The sequence below is a fragment of the Pteropus alecto genome, unplaced genomic scaffold (assembly GCF_000325575.1).
Source record: "Pteropus alecto unplaced genomic scaffold, ASM32557v1 scaffold39, whole genome shotgun sequence".
In the NCBI taxonomy this organism is placed as follows: domain Eukaryota; kingdom Metazoa; phylum Chordata; class Mammalia; order Chiroptera; family Pteropodidae; genus Pteropus; species Pteropus alecto.
The window spans coordinates 5,222,544-5,249,690 of record NW_006443568.1 but is presented as its reverse complement, the minus strand read 5'-3'; the positions used below and the strand labels follow the sequence as shown (position 1 = coordinate 5,249,690).

The 27,147-nt window shown below is 40.9% G+C and overlaps 1 protein-coding gene and 2 pseudogenes across 2 annotated transcripts; 1 reads left to right on the top strand and 2 right to left on the bottom strand.

Moving 5' to 3' along the window:
* ZBTB8B (zinc finger and BTB domain containing 8B) lies at window positions 1-27,147 on the top strand. 2 transcript variants are annotated; one of them, XM_006924287.3, is made up of 4 exons: window positions 1-32; window positions 5,084-6,114; window positions 14,922-15,100; window positions 18,989-27,147. In XM_006924287.3, exons 2-4 carry the CDS (start codon window positions 5,124-5,126, stop codon window positions 19,304-19,306), a joined length of 1,488 nt encoding a protein of 495 aa, XP_006924349.1. In that variant the 5' UTR covers window positions 1-32; window positions 5,084-5,123; the 3' UTR covers window positions 19,307-27,147. The 2 variants fall into 2 exon arrangements, with proteins under 2 accessions (XP_006924349.1, XP_024897257.1); XM_025041489.1 differs by having other exon boundaries at window positions 14,922-15,126; window positions 18,989-19,256.
* On the bottom strand, window positions 15,862-15,980 carry LOC112472990 (annotated as a pseudogene).
* On the bottom strand, window positions 19,869-19,987 carry LOC112472989 (annotated as a pseudogene).

Genomic DNA, 27,147 nt, shown 5'->3' with positions numbered 1-27,147 from the left:
TCGGCGGCCGCGCGGCTGGAACCCACTGGAAGGTGAGAGCCAAGGAGCGGATTCAGGCTGTCGCTTTCATTGGCATGGGCAGAATTCTGGGCATCCTGGGAGGTCAACCCGGGCGGGGGTGCAGCGGGTTGGGAAGTCCCCTCTGGGTCGGCCTCCCTGGGACTTCCCGGCCCTGGCAACTCCCGGGACCCCCGCGGAGCGAACCCGCGCTGGATAACCAACCTTCAACCTCTCCTCCAGCGTAGGGAGGGGCGCTGCGGCGGCAGATGCCTCCACTTTCCTGGCAGTGGGCTGTCCCCCGCGTGGTTCACCCAGGTGGTCGAGGCGCGGGCTGGCTGATTCCTGTGGTGCCAGGGATGGCCCGCCGCAGCGATGATCACTTTGTCCGTGGAGGCCAGGGAGGGGCAAGGCCTTAGTTCCCCACCCTCGGGCCCCCAAGAGCGAGTCCAGTAACTGGTTCGGGTCATCTGGCTCCGGACGGGGCAAGAGTCCCTTGTTTTGGCGAGCAGTTTTAGCAGGTGAACCAAAGGTGCAGTTGACCCTGAAATTCTTTCTGTGGAAATGGAAACTTCTTCGTGCCGTTCCCTTACACTCCGTGCGCTGGGGAAAAGAGTGACTTTCCCAACCCTTCTCACTGTGTCCTAGAGGTTTGAGGAGTCGGGTGGGCATAGTGATTAAGGATGTCAACTCTGAAATCAAACCGATCTCAGTTCCAATCCGAGCTTGGGAGTGTTATCTGTAAATTTGAATCTTAATTTCCTCCTCTGAAAAAGAGGATGTAATGATTGTATCTATTGCATTGGGTTATTGTGAGGTTAAAATTAATTTTTGTAAAGTATTTTGTATAGTGCTTCGTGTAAATGCTAACAATTGATGAGCAGGTTTTCATTATTGTCGGGTCCGTGAACCTGGAAGAGTTGTCAGAGTCAGTGGGTGGAATTCAAGGCTGCTTTTGGTGCCTGAATGAAGACAATCCTGTGATCTAGCTAGGTAGGATTCCCTCAGGGGAATGTGGGAGTTTATTGCAGGTGGTCGTGTTGGTATCTGCCCTCCCCTGGAGGACAGCAATATACAATGCTAGGTTCATTTTTTCTATTTCTGATATCTTTCTCGTGTCAGGCATTGTATGTAGCCAGTAACTGTTGAATTGAATTGGAACAATGGGGAGGTTGGGAGGGTCCCTGCCAGAGTGTGGGTAACCGCACTTCTGAGGGCGTTATACCCTAAGAGCTTCTTTTCTAGGAGAAATGTCCCAGGGATGCAGAGCACCAAAGGCAAGTGAGATTAATATGAATAAATATTTTCACATAATATGCCAAATGCAGTGTTGAGGGAAGAGATGCAGGAACCGGGTGGGGGTGGGTGGGTGGGTGATTCGTCCCCCACCCACCCAGTGGGGACTCAAATCCTGCACCAAGAGAGGGAGTGAGGGTTCTTGTCTGTGCACAGGAAATAATTCAAGTGCACGCCAGAGTTAGAGACAAAAGGAAAGTTTATATGAGAAGGAATGACACACCATAGATAATGGTCTCCCCTCAAAGACAGAATGAGAGGAACAGTGTTTGAAGAATTCAGTTTATATTTCATTCTTAGTTTCTATGAATTACAGTTTAAAGACTTTGTTTACCTGTTTACCTTTGATGATATGGGTGTGCAGCGTGAAAGGCATACTAGCAATCTCAGCCTTTGTTCTATAGATTTCCCATGGTTTGGCCTTAGGGAATAAATGGTTGGGTTTATTTTGTGTAAGGATGACTTAAAGACTCTGCTTTCCTGTTATGGTATGGGTAAGTGATTTGTTAGCAAAGCTAGCAGGAGTCTTGCTTTGTTCTGGCAGCACACTGTAGGCTCTGAATACAGCCTGGTTTAATGATTAGTTCTCATGCCTCTTCCCTACATCAGAAGGTTTGAAAAAATTATGTGATTAGAGTTTTGCAAAGTCGGGGAGTATTCGCATGACCTAATAGACCCTAGAATATTTGCAGAGAGGAAACCAAAGGAGATGAGTTTTAAGTGCTATTGCTGGAAAGGAGCATCTTCCAGTGAGAAAATGGGAAGTGTCCTGCAAGGATGCCCTGTAGATAAGAACATTCTACGAGCTAAGAGGTATTGTGCCTACATTGGTATTTATCCACCTGGTATGCCAACTACCTTCCCCTTTGCCCCTCCTCCTTCTTTTCCTTTGTTAAAAGAGAAAAATAAAAGCAATACAGGCACATAGTGGAACAAACTAACAGTACAGGAGGTTTAAAAGCAAAAGTGAAGGTCCCTCCACACACCTCTTACCTCTAGTCTCTCTCCTCAAGGTTATCTGCTGTTAACTCTTGCTTTTGTAACCTTCCAGAAAAAAAATTCATGCATATACCAGCAACACAGATGAGATCATACTATACATTTTGTTTTGAATCTTGCCTTTTTCTCTTACTATATCTTAGTGGCCTTTTCATATGAATATACAACTCTAGCTCATTAAAAATGTGGTTGCCTAGTAGTCCACTGTGTAATTGCACTTTATTGATTTAACTTGTTCCTTATTGATGGACATTTAGATTGTTTATACTTTTGCATCAGTACAAAAAACCTGGTGCAGTGGACATGTTTGAACTTATAATTCGATGTATTTTTGAGAATATATCCGAAAGGGTAAATTTTTAGCTATGAAATTTATGGGGCAAAAGATGTGTAGATTTTGAGTTTTGATAAATATTGCCAAATACCCCTCATGTATTCCCATGAACAATGGATATTATCATATTAAAAAATGTGATTTTTACCGGTCCGATAGGTTTTCTTTCAGCTCTGAGGAAGACTAGAATGTGGTATTTAAATGTAGCATTTTCTTATATCTCGTTTTTCCCTTAATATTTCGATCGCCAAAGGCAGTAGCAGGAACTGCTTGGAAGGTTTGGTTGGAGCAGTTGGAAGAGGTGAGAACGACAGTGAAACCTTAGTCTTGTGAAAACTTTCAGGGTTGATTTATTTGGGAATAGAATTTTTCAGATATCTGAGAGTTATCTTCCTTTTTGAAACCAAAACATTAATTTTAACTACTTTGGATGACAAATTTTGAAATTATGATATAACTTCCTTGAGTTTAAAATGATATAAAAAGATAAGAATCTTTATGACTTCAACCCATCAGTTATAGCCCTGGGCTATAATTTAGAGATGCCCTTAGGCCATTTTGAATATGTAGGAGTGTTTAATACCCATAGCTAAATGGCCTCTGGCTGATATCTTGAAAAAATTCCTAGGTCTATTTTTTTTTTTTAATAACTGTTTTACCTTTTCCTAGTTGTCAGTTCTCACTTTTACATTTGTCAGTTTACTCGCTTATAGAGGCTCCTCTATATTTTTCTCCCTAAGTGCTTCTCTAGTTTCCAAACTTAATGCATCACTTGTTATACGCCTGTATAAAGAAGGTGTAAATTGCCACTTAATAAGGTGGTTGTGGGTCTTTGATGAGTAAAGTTTGTGCAGTTAGTGTGTAGACCTTGGGGCATCTATTTGCCAGTGGAAGGACCCTTTTTTGGGGGAGAGGGTACCTGATTTCTGGTTGGGTGAGGTGGTGTTGTGCTTCATTTGTAGGAAGGAAGAGTGCTAAAGAGTTGTTAGCCCTAGCTGGCCCCTTAACTATGCTTTTCGTGATTTCAGTAGAGGAGTTGATGCACTTGGTTGTAGGAACTTCTCTGAGCTCAATGGGTCAGTAAGTAAAAGGGGTGTTGATGGATGGCCATGTGGTTTGTGTGATGGGAAAAGATGGAGGACAGAGCTCAGGGAAGAAGGTAACTCTTGCTTATATAAACTTCCAGAAAAAAAATCGTGTGTATACCAGCAAAAGCATATACTCAGATGGGATTTTAGCAGGAGGACTTTGAACTTGATTTATATTTGTTCTACTTAGCAGTTGAAAAGAGAGTATTCCTTTGTATTTAGCAAACCTACCTTCTCCGCAGCACTCTGCCCGGTGCTGTCGGGGATATCAAATAAAACATGGCTCATGCCTTCAAACGGGTTGTAATCCACAGACAGACAAAGGCCAGGACATGGAAATACAGAGGCATGAACCAAGGGTAGTGGAATCAGTCATTTAGGAGTCTCTCAGTTACAAGAGGTAGAAAACCCAACTCAGACCAGTTAACATAAAAAGGATCTTAATTGGCTCTGGCACAGCAGGAGTTGGGGGTCACAAGGTATCCCTGGGTTCCATCTATTGTTCTTGCCTGAGCTGGGCTGTTGTATTTGTTAGGCTGGTTCTCCTGGTGGTGTGGCATCAGCATCCCTCACATCCCACCTGCCCACAGAGCAGAGAGTCCTCTTTTTTGGAATCCCCAGTAAACATTTTATTGCTTTTCATTGGCCTGACCAAGCCACATGGCCATTTCTGAGCCAATCACTGTGGTCAGAAAGTGATTGGGGATGGCACCAGCTAGATGCAAAGCACATTGGCCAAGAATGGGGGAAGGGTGTTTCCACCAAAGCCAAAAGGGTACTAACACAATAAGAATGGTGACCGCCTGCTGGCTAACCCAGGAATCCACCAGTTTCCACAAATCGCTGATAATAGGTGAGAGCTGAGACTGTACATGCCAGTCTCTAAGCTCTGTATCAGGACAGTGTAGACTGAACTGTAATTCTTGGATTTGGGTATTATTTATATTTTGAGCCTTGAAGAAAACAGAATGTAGTTTATAAGAGCATGAGCTCTGGAAGGGCGGTTAACAGACATGGTTTTGAGTCCTGGCTTTGTTATAGCTCAGTCATCTCCTATCCTCTCTGAGTCTCAATTTCCTTATCAGAAAAATGGGGACAATATTGGTATTTTATCATAAGGTTTTTATAAAAATTCACTGAAAGACTCCATGTAAAACACTATGTATTGTGCCCACCTACAGTTAGGTCGTTATTTTTGTTGTTTTCATAAATTAACCCACTTGGACAACCTTTGATTTTTGTTAGATCCAAAACAGCCCATATCATAGAGACACTATTGAACCAGTGTTTTGGGAAGAATTAAAAAAAAAATTACATCTGATTTGTAAGGTTGGGATTTGTGAATTAACTTAAAAAAAAATCTTGGCAGAGATACAGGCTACTCCAGAGCAGCAGCAGCTGGTGGAGAAATGGAGGTGCAATCCTATTATGCCAAGCTCTTGGGGGAGTTGAATGAACAGCGAAAGAGGGACTTTTTCTGTGACTGCAGCATCATTGTGGAAGGGCGGATCTTCAAGGCCCACAGGAATATTTTGTTTGCCAACAGCGGCTACTTCCGAGCACTGCTCATTCATTATATTCAGGACAGCGGGCGGCACAGCACTGCCTCCCTGGACATTGTCACTCCTGATGCCTTCTCCACCATTTTAGATTTCCTCTATTCTGGGAAGTTGGATTTGTGTGGGGAGAACGTGATTGAAGTCATGTCGGCCGCCAGCTACCTGCAGATGAACGACGTGGTGAACTTCTGTAAGACATACATCAGGTCATCCCTTGATATCTGCCGAAAGATGGAGAAAGAGGCCGCTGTGGCTGCAGCGGTGGCAGCGGCGGCAGCGGCGGCAGCAGCAGCTGCAGCTGCCGCAGCGGCTCATCAGGTTGACAGTGGAAGCCCCAGTTCAGGCAGGGAAGGGACTTCCTGTGATACCAAGTGCTTGGTCTCCTCTCCAGTCAAGGGAGAAGAGAGTGTGGACTGTCCAAGAGAGTCCCCTTGCGGTGACTGCAGAGGCTGCCACCCCCTGGAACTGGTGGTGAAAGATAGCCAGGGCAGTGGCTCAGCTGACAGTGACCTCTCTACTCTGCCCAAACAGATAGAGCCCAAGGTGGAGTATGATGCCGATGAAGTAGAGGTAGAGGTTGGTGAGCAGCTGCAGCAGTATGCTGCCCCACTGAGCCTGGCCCACATGGAGGAGGGTTTGCCCAGTGGCCAGGCCATTGACTTGGCTTACAGTAACTACCACATGAAGCAATTCCTGGAGTCCCTCCTGCGCAACAGTGCTGCCCAGAGCAGAGATGATGTGGACCATCACTTTTCTCGGAGTTTGGAGGGAAGACCAGATGCAGGAGGAGCCATGAGTTCCATGATGGATATCCAGACTGACTGGTATGGAGAGGACTCAGGTGAGCTCCATTAGCATTCATCGTCACTGCTGGTCATTTAGCCATGTCTGTGCCTTATAGCCTCCCGTCATCATCATTACCACCATCACTATCGCCACATTGTCACCGCCACCAACACAACAAATAGGTAGTAATTGAGCAGGACATTGTCTCTTAGTGTGTGTTAGTATTTTACCTCTACAACTAGACTATAAGTGTGTTGAGGGCGATTTGAAAACATGGAAAGAACCTACTATCTTCCACTAACTCACAGTGGGACTTTGGTTAAATTATTGAATCTCTTTGAACCTGTTTTATTGAGGAGATAATCATCTCTGCCTTGCCTTTCTCACAGGGCTGAGGACCAAATTAGAAGGTTTTCAGATTTTTTTCTCATGTACGATAACGTGTTCTAGACAGGTAGGAAATTTCTTCTTCTTTGTGTCAACCATGGTGCCTGGCACATAATAGATACTCAGTTAACTTGTCATGGTCAATGGTGCAGTCTACTTGAGAATATTTTAGAGTTGGCATTTGGCTTCATGTGAGTAAATTTCTTATATCCTTTGGTAGGCTTTTGTATTTTAAGAGAACTTGGTTGTGCCTCTGAACAATTCTGAGAGATAAGTTAACTCTTCCTAATAGATGAGCTAATTGTGTTGTAAAGTGTCTTGTAGGAGATAGAAATAGACTTGGCTGCCACCTTCCTGATGAAAGTACCCAATAGATTCTAGAACCTCAAGCCAAGAAATTAATGAATCAAAATCTTTATATACACTTCAGTATTGAACAGCGAAAGTATTTTAAATAAGGAAGACCAGCTGCTTTTACTTGTTACTAAATGGTCATATTTAGACTTTTTAATTTCGTTTTTTTAAAGCAAGAATGCTGTGTATGTCTGATTAAAGTTAGACTTGAAAAACTTGAAAATGCTGTTTCTGGTCCTCAGAGACACTGACCTAACCAACATTGAGAGAGTAGCGGCTGTTTTCAGTGAACACACTACAGGAACTTGTTGAAAGCTCATTTCTGTGTACATATTAACACTTCACAGCCTGTGATCACCCTTTCACATTTAGTAGACCTTCATCATGCCCCATGAGTTTGGCAGAGGAAGTGTGGAGAAACTGAGACCCGAAAGTGTTTAGTAAATTTCCTTAGAATGCAGAGCTAGTAAGTGCCAGGGCTAAAACTAGAAACCTGGGCTGGCTTCATGTCACTCATTAAACAAATCGAAGGCAGCACAAGTGGATAGATTTCAGTGCAATGAGTTTATCTTTCAACCCTCCTGCCTGTAAGCACAAGTATCAAAAAATAGCACTTCAGCTCTATACCATCTTCATTCAAGTCCAGTCTATCCGTCTGTAAAGTCAGGTTTCCAACTACAGGGTGCTGTGGCAAGGCAGCCACCCTTACCCCTGGCCATGTCTGCTGTTTTCCAGTTTTTGATTCCATTCAAACTGCTCCAAGGTAAATCTATTTTAAGTGCCAAGGCACAGAGTGGGACTGATTTGTTTGGCCATTTATTTATTTGCTCAAATATTCGAGTACCTTCTGCTGGGTAAAGCTACAAAAATAAGTTGGACATGGATCCAGCCCTCAAAGAACTGATGACGTCTTAGAGCAGGGATACCCAAACCCCTGGGCCAAGGACCAGTACCGGTCTGTGCAGGAGGTGAGTAGTGAGAGAGTGAGTGAAGCTTCATCTGTATTTGCAGCCGCTCCCGAGTTAGCATCACTGTCTCAGCTCCACCTCATATCATCGGGCATTAGATTCTCATAGGGGCACTGGTCCTTGGTGCCAAAAAGGTTGGGGACCGCTGTGCTTAGAGGAGATAAAATGGATGTAATTGGCATCACATGGTAGAAAGGTACTAGGGCTGGAAGACAGAGATGTGAGTTTCACAGTTGTCCAAAATCAGGAAAAGTGGCTTCCTACTGAGAAATCAGGGAGGTTTTATGAATGTGGCATCTGAGGGTAAAAAGAGACATAGGGAGAAATTGGCTGGAGTCAGAGCATGAAAAATCTTGAATGCTAAGAGGTGAGGTTTTTATCTCTAGGTACAGGGAGTATTTTTGGTAGTTTCTGAGAATGGACAGGATCTGTGCTTCGGGGAGCTTAATTTGGCCTCAGCACAAGATGGTGTGCAGAGGTGAGGCCAGGGCAGAGTGATTGATGGTCGGGAAGCTGTTGCAGTAGTTCGTATCCATGTTGTTCATCCCTGACATTCACAGGCACTGTCGAAGCATAAGATCCTCCTGTGATTTCTCCTCCTCCTACCTCTCAACCCCAGCACTTCTGATTACTTCTTGCAAAGTTCATCTGTATTGGCTACCGCTGCTCCTTTACTTCCACTCTTTTCTCAGCCCACCATGGTCTGACTTCCGCCCCCCATACACCACTGAAACTGCTGTCATGAGATCAGCTATACATTTCTTGAGCCTACCCAATGAGTGATTTTTAGGTGTTCTTTTACTTGACCTCTCCTTGAAATTCTTTCTTCCTCTGGCTTCTGACACCACAAGTACCCATTGGTCTTACCTCTGCCCATTCATTTTCAGCCTCATCATAAGGTCATTTAATGTCAGTCTGCCCAGCATGCCATCATTGGCTTGCTTCTCAACATTTTATCATTCCCGTTCATTCATTCATTCATTCAACAGATATTTATTTAGCACTTACTACACGCCAGGTACTGTTAATCACAGTGAACAAAAGACAGTCCTTGTCCTCATGGAGCTGACATTCTAGTGTAGGGAGACAGACAATAAACAAGTAACTAAATATATAACAAGAAGAACTAAAGCAGAGGAAAGATTGATAGAAAGAGAGGGGCATGCTATTTTATTTAGTGTTGACAAGGAAGCCCTTTATAACAGATTGCCTTTGAGCAGAAACCTCGAGGCTGTAAGAGAGCAGACTGTCCAGATATCAGAGAGAATGTTCCAGGCAGAGAGAAGAGCAAGGCACAGAGGCCCAGGTGCAGGATCTCATCTGGTGAGTGAACCGATGCCGGTGGGGTTGGAGTAGAGTGAGCAAGGTCAAGAGTGCTAGGGGATGAGGTCAGGAGTTGGGGTGAAGGGTAGATCAGGTAGGGCCTTGAAGGTCATGAGAATGCCTTTGGATATTACTCTGAGAAGGGAAACCTCTAGAGAGTCTCAGCCAAAAATGACTTGAAATGCCATATATTAAAAGGACCCCTTTGGGTACTGTGTGCAGTTGCCCCCTGAGCAGTCCTCTTGCTTCTACCCTTGCTCTCTTCCTGTAGACTACAGGGGAGCACATATTCTAGGCGAGTAAGGGTGGAAATGGGAAGATCACTTAGGAGGTTACTGTAATAACCCAGGTGAGAGATATGCTCCCTGAATCAGTGTGGTAGCAGTAGAGAGGTAAGATATGGTTGGATTAGGACTATACTGTCTCTCAAAGGGATAGCCAAGCAGATTTGCTAATGGCTTGTAGGAGTGGTATGAGAATAAGAGGAGTGAAGGGTGACCCTGAGGTTTTTAGCTTGAGCAGTTGATTTAAACTGTTATGTTTGTGCTCCTATTGGATCAGTGGAGATGTTCGGTAAGCAATTGCATCCATAAGTTTGGTGTTCTGGGGAACAGTCAGTACTGAGATAGAAATTTGGGAGTCATTAATGAGTCCATGGCATTTAAAACCTATCTGTCCCATGAATTTATAGATCTAGAAGGAGAAGGTAAGAGATCTAAAGACTGAGTCCAGGGGAACTCCAAAACTTAGAGGTCAGGCAAATAGGGAGAAACCAGTAAAGGAGACTGAGAAGGGGCGGGCAGTGAGGTAGGAGAATCAAGAAAGAGTGATGGCTGCCAAGAAGAGAAAGTATTTCAAGAAAAAAAGGAAAAATCAGCTATGTCCTATACTGCGTATAGGCGGATTGAGAACTGAATCATTGGGTTTAGCAATGGAGAGGTCACTGGTGAGCTTGACAAGAGCAGTATCAGTGAAGTTGTGGCACGAAAGACCGCGTGGAGTAGGCTTAAAAGAGAAGTGCAGAAGTGGATGTGAAGATAGTGAGTTCAGATGCTTCTTTCAAGGTATTTTATTATGAAGGGAACAAAGAAATGCATTGGTAGTTGAAGGGGGATATGAGGTCAAGGTTTTTATTAAGGTGGAGGATCTAAAAGCATGGTTATTAACCGATGGGAATGATGCGGGAGAGAGGAAGGTAATTGATAATGGAAGAAGGAGGGCAAATTGATAGAGCAAGGGGAAATGGGATCCTGTGTGCAAATGGAGGGAATGGTCTGGCTGTAGATGGGAGGAAGGATTATATGTGTTCATATGGGAGGTGGGGGGTGGCTGGGAGCAGGTAGAGGTTCTCTTCTGCTCGCTCCTCATTTAAATAAGAAGTAAGAACAGAGGCTGAAAGTGAGGAGGGGGCCAGAGGGGAGTGAAGATTTAAGCAGAGAGACGGTATAAAATAGTCATTGAGAAGAGTGGGAGAGTGAGTGAACCAGGGAAATATTTAGGATGCCTGAGCATAACCGAGAGCTCTTTTGACTTCAGTGGTAAGATGGTGATGATTAGGTAGATTTAAAGTGAGATCAGGACATATAGTTGTGTATTTTTCTCCAGTCATGTTAACTTACCTTATTTCAGGTATGGAATAGGCAGAGAGGTGTGTTCAACCAGAGGGTAGGTTTAGCCAGGTGAATACAGAGAGATGGAGAGAGAGGACCAAGGCAGTTGAAGATGTATGTGAGGGAGTGAGTTCATTGATGGACTGTAGGCACTAAAGTGAGGAAGGAGAGGCATGAGGACTTGACATGGACAGTAAGATGGTGGTAGAGCCCATGGCTTGGAGTCCCAGCAGAGAAGAAATACCCAGTTTGTGAGCTAGAGGATATGCTATAGTGATTGGGAAGTGAGGTATTTGAAATGCGGGTTATGGAACAATAACAGTTAGTGGTAATATTTAAGTATGGGACCACGATTCTCATCCCTGACTGTACATTAGAATGGGAAGTGTGCTTTAAAATATGCTTGCATTGAGGATTGGACATCAATTTTCTTTTAAGTTTCCCAGGTGATTCTAATATGTAGGCAGAATTGAGAGAGCTCTTGGTCGAGGATTGGGTGGCTGAGGTTGGGTAGAGAACAAGGACTTCTGAGCAAAGGAGGTCAAGGAACAGAGAGACCAGGGTGTTGGAAGGTCATTTTTGGTGTTCACACAAATTATGTTGTGTTTGAAGGCAATGTGATCAAATCTCCAAGGAATGAGAGGATGACCTAGGGGCTCCTGGATGGCTGTAACAAGGAGAGGTAACAGTGGTATCATTTGATGGCATGAGCTACAAAAGATCTTAGGGTTTTTGAGGATGGAGGGAGAGAGAGTGGTCTACAGTGAAGCACAAGAGAGACCCTCTTTACCTCTAACCTGGGGGGTGTCAGAGCTATGGGATAAGGGAAGTAGGGTGCTCACGGGAGAGGCAGGGCTCACTTAAAGCAACCACTGCAATCTGAGGACTCTCAAAACTGTATTTTCCCCTTCTTTCTCTAAGCTCCAGATTTATCTGTCTAACCCAGATATTCCCCTAGGATGCTCTGAGCCTGCCTCAAACAATGAAGTTCAAACTGAACTTCTCATTCCTCCTGTACCTGCTTTTCCTCCTGTGTTCCCTGCCTCAGTTTGTTCACCATCATCTACCAAATCAGCCAACCCAGAATCTGTGTCATTTAGGATCTTCTGTTTCCCTCCCTTCTCCTCCCCTCCCCTCCCCCATGTGGTTGAGTACTGGGTTAATTTTATTTCTCCTCAAATGTATCTCCTCTCTACCTGGACTTCTTTAGTTCACGTCATCTCTCATCCCCTCCTACCTGGACTTCCTGCCTTATCTTGCCTCTCGTAAATCTTTCCCTTGTACTGTCCCCAGAGGAATCTTTTAAAAGTCAAATCTGACCATGTACCGCCCTGCTTGAATTCCTGACTGTTCACAGAATAAAGTCTAGTTCCTTAACATGTCAGTATCACAGAAGCAGGGAATTTTTTCTGTTCACTGCTATATCTCAAGGGCCTAGGACACAGCCTGACACATAGTAGGTGCCCAGTATAAATTCGTTGAATAAATGAATGAATGTGACCGTCACAGCCTGGTTCTTGCCCCTTCCTTAGCCTCATTCCCCCACACCCCACTTTATAGTCTATATTCTCTTTAACTCTGTGCCTCAGCAAGCGGTATTCTTCTGTGTGATATACCTTACACTTTCTTGAACTTCTGGTGAACTCTTATTCATCCTTTAAAACCTTGCCTAAAGATCACCTCTCCTGTGAAATCTTCTGTGAACTTCTAGAGAGTTTTATTACTTTCTTGTCTATATTTCTTCATCACTTTGAACTTTGCATGTGTTACATTATGTTGTATGAATTTGTTTACATGTCTTTCCTGCTAGAGTTAACATTTTTCTTTTAAACTTTTATTATTTTTAATGTGGTAAAATATCATAGCATAGCATAACGTTTTTTATTTTAACCATTCACCAGTGTAAACTATAGTGGCATTAAATACATTCATGTTGTTATGCAACTATAATTCTCTATACCTAAAACTTTTTCATCACCTCAAACACAAACTCTGTACCCATTAAACACTAATTCCCTCTCCTTTCCCACTCCCCCAGCCCTTGGTAGTACCTGTTGTACTTTCTGTCTCTATGAATTTGACTGTTCTAGGCATCTCATGCTATATTAATTTTTTAAAAATTTAAATGTAGTTGGTATACAATATTATATTAGTTTCAGGCATATGGTATAATGATTTGACATTTATATAACTTACAGTGTGATCACCACACTGAGTCTAGTATTTATCTGTCACCATGCAAACTTATTGTTGACTGTATTCCCCTTCACCTTTTTTACCCATCCACCTACCCCTCTCCCCTCTGGCAACCATCAATTTGATCCTTGTTTCTATGAGTCTGTTTCTGTTTTGTTTATTCATTTGTTTCATTTTTTTGTTTGTTCATTTGTTTCATTTTTTTTAGATTCCACATTTAAGTGAAATCATATGATATTTGTCTTCCTCTGACTTATTTCACTTCGCATAATACCCTCTAGGTCCATCCATGTTGTCACAAATCACAAGATTTCATTCTTTTTTATTTCTGAGTAATATTCCCATTGTATATATTTATATATACCACATCTTCTTTATCCATTCATCTATTGATGAACACTTAGGTTGATGCCATATCTTGGCTATTGTAAATAGCACTGCAGTGAACATAGGGGTACATATATCTTTTCAAATTAGCGTTTTCATTTTCTTCAAATACCTAGCAGCGGAATTGCTGCATTGCCTGGTAGATCTATTTTTAGTTTTTTGAGGAATCTTTATACTGTTTTCCATAGTGGCTGCCCCAATTTACATAGATTTAACTTCTTGAGGGAGGAAACCGGTATCTTGGTAAAGACAGATCTTTGACACAGTGCCTGGTGCATAATTGGCATTCAAGTGAACTGTTGTATTGGGGGAATCAGATCAGGAGAGAGGAAGGAAAGTGTTGCAATAATTCGTACTTTTCTGATGGATAGAAATAGTTAACAGTTGTTTTTTTCCAAGGTCTAATGCTGGACCCATTTTACTTATTGTTTTGTAAGTAATTGGGAAGAAAGGTATCGTACACTGACAGGCCGATGGGGAGAAATGACAGGAAGATCCCACAATGCCAGAGGAGTGAGCAGGAAACTAGCATCTCAGTATCAGTGTGATTAATGAGAAATAAAATAATCCAACATATGTGTGTGGCGATGAGCTATGAACTGCTGCTTTAATTCTAGGAAATAGGTTTTGGAGTCACTAGATTATGCAAAATGTTAGGCAACATCAGGATGGGAACTAGAAACCCAAGAGAATAATCTCCACCCTTCATAGAATGATGTTGGAGTCTCACTTGGAATTCAGTTTACCATACTTTTTGGGCAGCACCTCAGGAAAGGCAAAGGCCACTTAGGTGTCCTGAGAAGGTCTCAGAGAAAAGGAGTTACTCCAGTGTTGAGAGAGACTTCAAGAGCCTGGCTTGCTTAATCAGTCAAGAAATAATAAGGAAGTGATGATGATGACAATAATGGCTGACATTTGTGAGAGCTTAGTATGTGCCAGGTGCTCTGCCTTCAGCATTAGTTCATTTCATTCTTACCACAATGCTATAAGGTGGGAATTATTAACATCCCTATTCTACAGATGAGTAAATTAGGGCAGAGAGAAATTAAGTGAGATGTTCAAGGTCACACAGCTGGTAAGTGGTAGAGCCAGAACTTGAACCCAGGTTTCTGTGCCTGGAAAGCTTGAGGCACTAGTGTCTTCATATATGATATGATATATATGATACGATATATGTGATATGATATGAGCAAAGTCTGTAAAATCCTGAAGGGCATGGATATATGGAACAAATCTCAAGAGTACTACAATAAGGGTAACTCAGGTAACTCAAAAGGAAATTGCTATACATGTGGGTGCTAAACATGTTGTCGCTTCATGGTTGTATGAGCAACGTAAACAAACAGAGAGTTGGGAAAAGATTTAAGCGAATTCCTGGATATTTGACAACTTCAGATACAGAGAGTTAATATGAATTCCAAACAGTTTAGGGTCTGCAAACCTCTTCTGTACAGGCCTGGAAACTATTCCTAGGAGCGACTGTCGAGGAAAGTGTGAATCCTGGTCCAGGGGTCTAATCCATCACAACCATCTGGGCTGGTTGGATTCCCCAGCCCTGGATCCCATCCATCAGCATGTGGCCAGTGTTGTTGCTGCTTGTTACAGTACAGTTAAATCAATTCATTTGTTTCCCCCAGGTGATGTGCTGGTGGTCCCCATCAAGCTCCACAAGTGTCCTTTCTGCCCTTACACTGCCAAACAGAAGGGCATCCTCAAGCGGCACATCCGCTCGCACACAGGTGAGCGACCCTACCCCTGTGAGACCTGTGGCAAGAGGTTCACTCGACAGGAACACCTGCGGAGCCACGCCCTGAGCGTAAGTGACCTGGCAATTCTCTTACGGTAGGTGGGGTTGGGGAGAGCAGCTCCAGACATTCATCTGACATAAGGATAAAGCCAGCCTGTCTTTCACGTCTCTGTCCACTGGGATATTTTCAGAAAATTTTAAGCATGTTTCTACTACTAAATTGAAGCTGGGTTGGTGGCACTTGGAGAGAGTTAAAACTTTAGTGGTAACAGACTCGTTTTCTTAGGGAAGAAAGTTTAGATCCTGGTCAGGGATAGTTGTCCTAAGGCAGAGAACTCTGGGGCTTGGGCAGAGGGTCGTGTTCCACCAGTGTGATGCCAAAGGTCAACTGAATCCTCAATTTCGCACCCAATTCCATCGCCTCAGTGTTGGGGAGAGGTAATATAGGCATACCTCATTTTATTGCACTCCACTTTATTGCTCTTTGTGGATATGTTGTTTTTTTACAAATTGAAGGTTTGTGGCAACCCTGCATCCAGTGAGTCTATTGGAGCCATTTTTCTAACAGCATTTGCTCACTTTGTGTCGTGTCATGTTTTGGTAATTCTTGCAATATTTCAACCTTTTTCATTATTATATTTGTTATGGTGATCTGTGCCAATGATCATTGATCAGATGATGGTTAGCAATAAAATATTTTTAAATTAAGGTTGTATACATTGTTTTTTATTTTTTATTTTTAAATTATTTTTAGGTGAGGCAACCCTTGGTTGACCTCACAGATTGCCAGGACCTTGTCATTTTACAATCCCTTATTTTTTTATTTTTTACACCTACAGCCCCTGGTCTTCCTAGGTGGTCTCCCATCTTAGTACTAACCAGGCCCAACCTTGCTTAGCTTCCGAGATCAGACAGGATCGGGCATGTTTAGGGTAGCGTGGCCATAGACTATACATTGTTTTTTTAGACATATGCCATTGCACAGTTAATAATAGATCGTAAACATAACTTTCATATGGACTGAGAAACCAGGAAATTTGTGTGACTCACTTTATTGTAATATTCACTTTATTGCAGCAGTCTGCGACTGAACTCACAGTATCTCCGAGTTATGCCTGTATTATTGCCACTTATTTATAGGGCAGCAAAGAGAGCTCCAGACCAAGGGGACCTCCCTTCCCACTGGCTGTCCCCTAGGATTCTGTCTCCCATGTGAATGAATGATTTCCATCAGTAAAAAGCACTCAGGCCATTTAGAAAGGTGTTGCATTTAAGATCATCTTTGAGCAAGGCAATCAGTCCTTGAAAAATCCAACATAAAAATGATTTGGACTTCAAATGATAATATCAAGAATGTGAACAGACAACCCAGAGAATGAGAGAAAATATTTGTGAATTGTTTATCTGATAAGGGTCTACTATCCAGAATATATAAAGAACTTTTACAAGTCAACAATTAAAAGACGAACAGTGGATTTAAATAGACATTTCTCCAAAGAAGATATAATGGCCAGTAAGCACATGAAAAGCTGCTCAACACCATTAGTCATTAAAGTGCAAATCAAAGCCATAATGAGATGCCACTTAACACCTACTAAATTGGCTATCATCAGAAAACGGATAATAGCAAAGTGTTGGCAAGGATGTGGAGAAATTGGAACTTTCATACATTGCTGGTGGGAATGTAAAATGGTGTAGCACTATGGAAAACCAGTCTGGCAGTTCCTCAAAAAGTTAAGCATAAAGTTACTATAGGACCCGACAATTCTACTTCTGGGTATATACCCAAGAGAACTGAAAACATACATTCACAAAAAAATTTGCACACACATGTTCATAGCAACCTTATTCATAATAGTAAAAAAATGGAAACAATCCAAATGTACATCAACTGATGAATGGACAAACAAAAGGCGTATCCTTACAATGGAATGTTATCGGTCATAAAATGGAATGAAGTTCTGATACACACTACAACATGGATGATCCTGGAAAAGGTTATGTTAAGTGAAAGAAGCCGGTCACAAGGGACCACATATTCATATGATTCCATTTATATGCAATGTACAAAATGGGCAGACTCATGGAGTAGAGAGTAGATTGGGGGTTACCAGAGGCTGGGGAGCCATGGGAATGGAAGAGGGATGACTGCTAATGGGCACAGAGTTTCTTTATAGGGTGATGAAAATATTAGGGGATGAGATGATGGTAATCTTGTGAATATTCTAAAAGCTGCTGAATCGTACACTTTAAAAGGGTGAGTTTTTATGGTATGTGAATTGTGATTTTGAAAGAATCCAGATTTAAGATAGGTACAAGTTTACTGACTGCCTTTGTTCTCAATACTGGCCCCAGCACACTTGTCTGAGAATGGCCTCATCCCAAGACCTTAAGTTTTTGTTGTTTGCTTGTCTCTAGTTTCACTGGTTAGAGTCCTCATTCCCTCTATTTCTCCACATTATATAAGGTCCAGCCTGCTGCATCCTAAAAAGGTGACATTCAGAGGCCGCATCAGGTTGCGAGGGTCATATACACACTCAGGTTGGCTCAAGTGTTGAGAGGTTAGTGTAGGAAGTGCAGGAAACCTCATGGGAAGCAAGGACATGGTCAGGATATAATGGCAGTTCCAGCAACCTGGGTATCAGGGCCCCTCTCCTGCATCAGCCTCTCTCTGTCTCTGCCTCCTGTGCATAACCTGCATCCAGAACTCTCTAAAAGAGAGGCTGTGGTTCACAAACCCCCTTTGACTGGATTTCTGTAGAATTCATACATTTAAAGATAGTTCCTTATACAGAGGGGACTCCTGGGGCTGCTGCCCTCAGGAGTTACTGTATGGGGTGGGAGATCAAGTTTTCTTTTCTGGAATACAAAGCTCTTCTCATTAAGGAATGCATTTATCAATGAAAAAGTCAAGGGTGAATCATCTGCTGGCATATTCGGGGAATACAGTTTAGCAAATCTGCCTGCCTAATAACTAAAAAATTTAAGGTATATTAGAAGCCATGTGTAAAATCAGAATCAGTTCACTGAGTGCCCTTTCTATGCCAGGCACCAGAGATATAGTAAAAAAATGTGACAGAGGACAGAGGACGTGAATGAGGATAGTCCCTGCTTTCTTGGAACTTACAGTTTAGTGAATTTTACCAACAATTTGTTAGAAATACAGTAGTCTCCCCTTATGTGCAGTTTTACTTTCTGAGGTTTCAATTACCTGCAGTAAACTGTGGCCAGAAAATATTAAATGGAAAATTCCATAAATAAACAATTCGTAAGTTTTAAATTGCATGCTATTCTGAGTAGTGTGATGAAATTACATGCCGTCCTGCTCCTTCTCACTCAGGATGTGAATCGTCTCTTTGTCCAGTGTGTGCACGCTTTATATGCCACTGGCCTATTAGTCACTTAGTAGCTGCCTTGGTTATCAGATCAATTGTTATGGCATCGCAGTGCTTACGTTGACATAACCCTTATTTTACTTAATGGCCCCAGAATGCAAGAGTAGCGATGCTGGCAATTTGTGCCAAAGAGAAGCTGTTTTAAACGAAAAGGTATGTATGTATAGGAAAAAAATGTATATATATAGGTACTCTCTGTGATTCGGGCATCCACTGGGGATCTTGGAACATATTCCCCATGGATAAGGGGGACTACTGTATAATGAAGAAGTTTAAGTGAGACTATATATCTGGGGGGCCTAACCTGGCCTGGAGCATCAGAGAAGACGTCTTTGAAAGACATTATGAAGGGTGGGGGATCAGCTATGGGGAGGAGGGCACATTCTACCCATGTCCAATAGCCCCTGGGTTGGTGAAGCCGAGACTGCAGCAGATGGAACAAGAGGAAGAGCAGTGAGAAGTGAGGTTGGAGGGTCAGCCATGGGTCACATCACATGGGGCCTTGAAGGCCATGGCTCAACTCCATTTCTGTGACATTTACTGTGTCTTCTTGTGATTTCAGGTCCACAGATCCAACCGTCCAATCATCTGCAAAGGCTGCAGAAGAACCTTCACGAGTCACCTGTCACAGGGGCTGCGGCGCTTTGGGCTGTGTGACAGCTGCACCTGCATTACAGACACACATGATGATGAGGACGATTTGATGCCCATCAACCTTAGCCTGGTGGAAGCTTCATCCGAAAGCCAAGAGAAGAGTGACACAGACAATGACTGGCCAATCTATGTGGAGTCTGGTGAGGAAAACGACCCCGCTGGAGATGATTCTGACGACAGACCACAAATTCGGCCCAACTTAACAAATCGAGAGACACTCACGTAGCAGTAAATTGGTGGGGAAGAGGCTTTAGAATTTGTTATTGCTCAATCTGTCGTTGAAAGCTACCTTTTGTCCAATTTTGTGGAACCCTGAGAGGAACATTTTTTCACTGTTAATATTTGCATTTTCGTTAGACTACATGGTAGAGATTGGATTTTGTGACTCAAAGGATTATGACTTTTTAGCATGGTACCCTTGGTTTCTGAGAGCTTTTGCTGACCATTCCTTAATTCTGAGTGAATCAAGGCTGGCCCTCAGGCCTCCAAACTCAGGTTAGGAGGAAAATAAGGAAACCGCCATGCCTCTTTTCATATTGTCTCAATCTTCTGTATTCCTTTGTTATCATCCTCTTTTCTCTGAAAAGGTGGGCAAGAATTTATTAAGTTTTGAGATCAATCTTACCTCTGCCGAGCCTCTCCTAGTGAATTCCATATTCCAATTTTCTGGTGAAGTATTTAAGGGAAAGCTTTATCGATATAAGGCAGACAGGGCTGTCTGGCTATATGATCGTAAAAGGTACTTTCTAAATCTAAGACTGCAATTTTATTATTTATTATTTTTTAAGCGTCTACAGCACCAGGTATTCCTAGGTGGTCTCCCATCCAAGTGCTAACCAGGCCCGACCCTGCTTAGCTTCTGAGATCAGACTAGATTGGGCACATTCAGGGTGGCATGGCTATAGACCAAGACTACAATTTTAAAAGGGGATATTTATGTGCAGACAAGCATGGAAATGAGCTAAAAGCCTCCTCATGGCATTCTGACTGACTTGCCCAGTTGAATTAAATTCTAAGTTAGCCCTGGGAAGTAAGCCCATGAGCCCAGGTCTGGGTGTTTTCCCTGCTGGGTTTGGTATTCGACAATTCTACACACACAACCTGTTTTGTGATCATAAAAGAAGTCATTTGGGCAAAACAAAATGCTCCCCTGCTTTTTCAAGCCATTTCCAGAGGCCACTGCTGTGTAACCTGGAAATGCAGCTGCCGCTGACATTCTTTTACTTTGTGAATAGAACTCTAATTGGAGGAAAAGTGTAAGCCTATATAAATAATATATTTCTAAATAGTTTACCTTTTAAAAGATCCTCTAGAAGGGAAGAGAAGGTTAGTAGAAGAACAGATTTTTAAAACCCATTTGCTTTTAACCCACTTTGCAAGCATGCAATTATTCTAACAAAAGGCTGTACTTCTTTAAAGGGCTAACAAAGAAGGAAATGTTAGGGATTGAAATTTTTAAGGCATTTTCATAATTTTGTCTTATGTTAAGTTATCCAAAATGGATTTTAAAAGAAATCCCTTTTTCTTCCTTTTAGTTATAGTTATGTTTCAAAAGGTAGTCAAATCACTTTTTTTTACCTCTTGAACAAAAAAGATCATCAAAAACATCATAAATTAGCTTGTAAGTGTTAGTCATTGAAGAGTTCGAGAGGTATTTAAACTGTACTTCTCAACAGAAATTAAACTCTAGCTAGTGCTACTCAACCCGTGGCCTATAGACAGATGCTGATCTATGAATTGTTTGATACCCATCCACACAGTAGGACCACGTATTGGGCTGCAGTGGACTGGAAATTTAAAAACTGGTCTTTTACCACAGATAGTTTTAAAATTATTTTTATAGATCAAGAGTTACAAATTGAAAAATTACCAAGGACCGAGAACACTTTTCTTAACCTGAAATGAAAATATTAGCTATTGTTTTAAAAGAGGTATATTTAGCAAAAGGGACACCTAAATGGATATGTAGAAGATATATTTTGTAAGGAGTTATGTTTGATATTTTTGTTCTCTCTGTTTAAAGTATTTCTGATGTTTTAATATGATTTTTCTACCTCACAGTTTAACTTCTTTGCCTTGTTTCTCTGGTAGAGCAAGGACCCTCTTCAGTGACCCCATGACCTATTCATAACATTGGGTGCTAAGTAAAAATTTTACATTAGAGATTTCATTGTAAGACAGTGATTTTTCAACTGGGGGTGATTTTACCCTCTGGGGGTTGTTTGGCCATGTCTGGAGACATTCTCAGTTGTTACAACTTGGGGCAGGGTGTCACTAGTGTCCGGTGGGTAAAGGCAAAGGATGCTGCTAAACATCCTACAATTCATAGGACAGCCTCTTAAAACAAAGAATTATCTAGTCCATACTGTTAAGGGTTAAAAGTTGAAAAACCCTGCTAAAGAGTAGGATCTTAAAGCTGACCTTTAATGAGTGAACTTAATTTTGCGTTATATTTTAGTATACCTTTTACCTTATAAATATTTAATAGGCCCTTGTGCCCCCACAAGTTTTGGAAAATACTAGATTAATAAAATGGAGAATGGAGGCCAAATTATTCATAACTTGCCAGAGATCTGATTAAGTTTGCAATGTGGAAACTTAGAAATTCCAACCAGAGTTGGAATGCCCCCAGAACCACTACTAGGTTGTGATCATTTTATTAAATTTTAAAGTAGCAGAATCATTGGCAGGAAAATGGAACACAAAGCTTACTATTTAAATGATTCTCTTTTTTCCATAATGTCTTGAATCGTTGCATTCCTGGTTGTCTGTTCGGAGTTTGTATGTTGGCATTCGTAATGACCGGATTGCTGAATTCTATCACTTTTAAAGGAGACCGTTGTCTAGACTCTCAGATCATAAACTGCCTGTTTTAAATTTATGTTCACATTTGGTGGTCAGTATTTATAATCTGCACAGTGTCTTTGAGGTTTAATTTGTGGAGTTGGTGATATTTTTATAATATGTAAATTCACAGTTGGGTCCAACACAGACCATTAGTGATTTAGGTTATATTCTGGCATCTTTCTGGCATATTCAGTCCAAATTCACAAAGGGATACTTTCATATTAGATATATTGCATGAATGGGAACAAGATTCTTACTTGTGATGGAATTTTAAAATGGCATCCTTGGGAAGTTTTTTCTCTTGGGAGAAGGGGACAGGATTTCGTAGCAAGGGTGGGAAAGGATGTAAATAAGGCCTCTAACTGTAATATATGAAGAAATGACATTGAGCATCGTGAATTCTGGTCATTTGTCAGAAAGATGCCATTTAGATGTAAATATTTTGGTGGCCATTAGACTGAATATTCCTTAAGAAAATGACTGGTCGCAGAATGTTGTAGAATTGAATATTCTGGTGGTTCAGAATACTGTGATGGTTTTTTGTTATTGTTGTCGTTCTTAATTGATGTGATAAACCCCACAGAGAGAAAGGCAACAGGTAGAGTTACCTGTACAGATCCTGAGGGCAGTGGGGAAGGCTGGAGTGGCCTTTGGTCAACTGAATTCAGACTGTTTCATTTGGACTTCTAGGTTTTTGTGTGTCCCTATGCATTGACAATAGAATTATCTCTGTGAGGTCTAGTATAATGGGGTAGGGAGGGACAAAGTGTTGGGTGGGCAAGAAATTCCTATTATACTCTGTTTTGAGCATACACTATACTTCCTGTCGTCGTTGGTCTCTTACAATTTGTCTTGTGCTTTCATGTGGTCACACTGTCTTCTGCCCCAAAAAGGGGGGCACTTTTATTTAGTCGCTTATGATGGGCAATGTTTTCATTGATTTTTGTTCAGTATTTCCACAACAATTATTATTACGTTCCTCAAACCTTTCATTATAGTGCTGAAAATCTGAATTCTTTTCTTCAAATAATGCTTCTGTAGATACAAAAGGAAAGGTTTTGTTTGGCAGGAATAGTTCGGTTGGTATCTAACATGTCCTAGTCTTAAAAGGTAACACTAACTCACACCATTGTGATTAGGTGATATAGAAGCTTCGTAACTTAAGGAGGATGTTTAGCATCTGATCTGACCCTCCAGGTGGATAATTTTACTACTGCCAATTCTTCATTGATAAGTGTGGTTTTGGGAGCAATTTTTATATTCATTTGATTTTTGGACAAGGAGATGGACCCACATCATGCAAATATGGGAGCTGTCCTGGTTTAAAAGCCTCTTGTCCCACAGGAGCAAGTGTCTCATAACAACTCCATAGACATAGCTTCCAGGGTTCCCCTTGCAGGGGACATATCTATTCCAAGAGTCACTGTACTTAGGGAAGCTCAGAGCTGTAGCTTCCTATAAGGTATTTATAGTTCTCCCAGTCTCAGTGCATTTTACCAATTAGGGGTCATTTCTGCCATATGTAATGTTGCCTAGCAACATAGTTGACATACTACTCTTTAGTAAGTTGTCAGGGGAACAGAGCTAGAAAGTTAACCAGAGGTCAAATTCTCACACAGAAGGGGAAAGGTTCTGTTAATCCTTTACCAAATAGCATGCTGAGCAATTGCATAATAGATGCTCTACCTAGTTCCTATAAAATATAGCCAGAGGAATTTCCTATTAAAATATAGCCAGCACCAGCTAACTTTTCCTCTCTTGAAGAGTGTTCATTGCGCTTAGCTGCTTGTGATTTATACACTGCAGATTTTGCTGAGATAAGTGTAAGAGTTGGATAAATAGTCACAGTGGTCCTATCAAAATGTCACGTATCCTTTGGTGCTGCTCATAGTAGATAGATATAGTATGACATACTTATAGGGACATTAAATGGAAATTTCTGGGAATCTCATCAATCATACTTTGATGAGAACCTATGTCCACCTGGCAACCACCAAACGCTAGGCTCTTGGTAACGGTGCCTCTTATTGCTCTGTCATGTGGTGCTACTCTTGCCTGCTTCCATTGCTCCTCAATAAGTGAGGATATTGGGTTATCCAACAATTATTTATGGAGTCCTTCTTATGTGTCAGGCACTAGGGGGACAGCAATGAACAAGCACGATCCTTGCCCTCAAGGAACTTGTAGTGGGTAATCAGGGAGACTACCAAAGGGTGTGACAAATAGGGGCAAGGACAGGGTGCTCTGAGAGTGCTTGGGTAGAGCGCCTAGCCCAGTCTTAGAGCTTCAGAGAAGGCTTTCTTGTCTAAGCTACTGTTGGTGGTCCTTCCCATCCAGTAAATTTCTAGCTTTGGGATACAGTTTATGAGCAATTTGAACAATTTCTGACATTTCTTGCCTTTTCCAAACGTGGTGGTTTTGGACATTAACGGTGTTTAAATTACTTGTTTTATTCAGGTATATAAAAATACTGTAAACATTTTAGAATATCCTAGTCTTTAGAAAAATGCATTAGATGCTATGGTTTTCTTATTAGAAACAAATAACTTCCCATTATCTTGATCCAGTATAATAAGATAGAACAAAAGTATTGTTACTGTGACAAATGTGGAGGAGCCAGGCTGCATCTGCCTTGAGTCTTGGCTGGCCATGTAAACTGGTAATACCCAGAAACCAGGAGAGATATGGGATAGAACCATTAAATCAAGAATTTGAGAAATAAAAGGGATGTTAGAGATACTGTAGTCCAACTCCATTTTACAGAGAGGTGAAATGACTAGTTCCCAGTTCCCACACCTCTAGTTGGGATCAGACATCAGGCTCTGCCAGGTTAATGCTAATAATAAACATGTTTGGGCAGGTAGCAAAGAGCATCTGTAGATAGCATTTGTTTCCTTAGGGTACCCATTGGACTAAAACCACAGAAGAGGAAAGTGCTATTTTAGCCTCATGTGACTTTGTGTGATCATGGCCTGCATTCTTGTAGTGCTTAAGACAGGAAGGGGGTGAAATCACATGTCGAGCATGGGGGAGTTAATTTCTTTGCCAATAATGCCAACATATTATCTGAAACAACATAAACACCACACAGACACACATACACACACACACAGCAGATCAAAATGTCCACTTATTTTATATGTATCATGTATTTGATTTTAGTATATTAATTTTATTTGTAAAAAATTTCCAATTTAGAAATTATACATTTTCTTGAAATTACTTTTGCCAACCTCTCTGACTTGAGATATAAATTGGGCATGATTCAGGGAAGTTGACAAAGACAATCTTATTTGAAACAAACAAAAAAACATATTTAAGTCAGCAGCCCATATAATAATATAGTATTGAGTGAAAATATATTTTAGGTATTTCTTGACTCTGAATTTTAATAAATCTACTGTAAAAGCTAAATTTATTTCAAGGTCTGTGGTAATATATAACAGTTATTAGTAAAACAGATTTGCCACTTTATGATTTAAAAATAATTAGAAGCATAATAACTCTGTATGGTGCCAGGTAGCTACTAGACTTATTGGGGGATCACTTTGTAAATTATGTACATGTCTAACCACTATGCTATACACTTTAAACAAATATAAAATAATATTGAATGTCAACTATAATTGAAAAATAAAAATTATTAAAATAAATTCAGGGAAAAAATACTATAGTAAAAAAATGAACTATTTTCAGGCACTATAGTCAGAATAGTGTGGGAGATATTTTAGGGTAATTGAAGGCGAACATCTTTAACTTCGTTCATTTACTTCATTATTTGAGAATGAATCATGCTAAGATTCTGTGTGACAGCACCTATGGATTCAGCAACGCATGGTAGCTATTCTCTTACCTGGCAAGGTTTCCAGCTATAAAACCTGCATTAAAAAAAAAGGAAAAAAGAGAAAAGAAAGAAATTTTGGCTAAAAAAACAAACAAACACACACCCTGCATGAAAAAATGACCTTGGATATTATACAATGGATAGAAAAAGTTGAAAGGAATTCTGATTTCAGACATAATTTTTCAGACTTTCTTGAAATATAAGTGACTTTTTTTCTCTAAAAATAAAAAATACCTAGAACCAGAAATATTTATCAGTATTTGATCTTAAATATAAATATTTAGTTTGGGACTAAAATTGATGCAAATCACCTTTGATTTTGTTAAAATAACCTGTGGGTAGACAGGAAATAGTCTCAAACTAAATTTTTGTTTTGATTTACATAAGTCAGATTGAGACACCCTAGTGACAAATTTAGAATAGAAATAGCCTCAGCCAGGTTTAAGAAATAGTCTTTTGTTCCTTTATTGCTTGTTTTGTCTTCAGAAACAAATGCAATTTAACTATTTTTTTGTACCTTCCAGAACTTTGACCTAAATTAGATAACTGTAAATTTTAGAATGGCTAAGGTCAAAATGGTTAAAACAATTTCTTTAGAATGAATGAAAAGAATTAAGGATTAATTACCTCACATGGATGGGTTAATAATCTTTCATAATTTAAATTTAGTTAAATGTTTTTCTCATTAGAATTATTTTGCATGAAATTCTAATGTGGAATTTTACAGATAAGATATTAGTTAAGAAAAAGAAGACAGCTACTAAATAGAGCTCTCAACAAAAGAAGCTTCCATCAAACATCTTTTCCCATCTCTCTGTTCAGTGGTGTTAGGACCAACTACTTATATTCTGAGAGAGTTTCTGGGCAGAGTATCGCAAGCTAGAATGTTTTAGATTCTGTGAAAGAAGACTGACCACTGCTTGATGACTGGGTTGATTCATGGGATGCAATATAAGCAAAAACTAATGGCAGACAACCCCCAAATCAGAAAAGACATAACCATTCTAAACACTAAGCACTATAGTCACACTTTCCAATAACTCAAAAGAAAAAGAATAACTGACTATCTTTGGCTGTCAAGAGTCCAAGTGGATTAGTTTCTCTTACAAAAAAAGCACTTGTTAAAACTGCTATCAAAAAAAAGGTGACGTTGGAAATGATCTTGACAATTAAAATAGCAGCAACTGATAACTTTTTTAAGGAGTGGGAAACTTTCTGCTTTTTAGAACTGAGTTGGTCTATATGTTAAAGTGGCTCTGTACCAAGTCTGTTTATATGGTTCATTGTTGTCCACATTGTGTGTTGTTTTGCTAGTTTTACTTTTTATATATAAAGAACTAAAAATAAGAATAAAGTATTAAATTAGTGGATACAAT

What these genes read in the sequence shown, in the direction of transcription:
- ZBTB8B (XM_006924287.3), top strand. Translation starts at nt 5,124, where the DNA reads ATGGAGGTGCAATCCTATTATGCCAAGCTCTTGGGGGAGTTGAATGAA. An exon ending in CTGGTATGGAGAGGACTCAG is followed by an intron (nt 6,115 to 14,921) that starts GTGAGCTCCATT and finishes TGTTTCCCCCAG; the next exon opens with GTGATGTGCTGGTGGTCCCC. An exon ending in TGCGGAGCCACGCCCTGAGC is followed by an intron (nt 15,101 to 18,988) that starts GTAAGTGACCTG and finishes TTGTGATTTCAG; the next exon opens with GTCCACAGATCCAACCGTCC.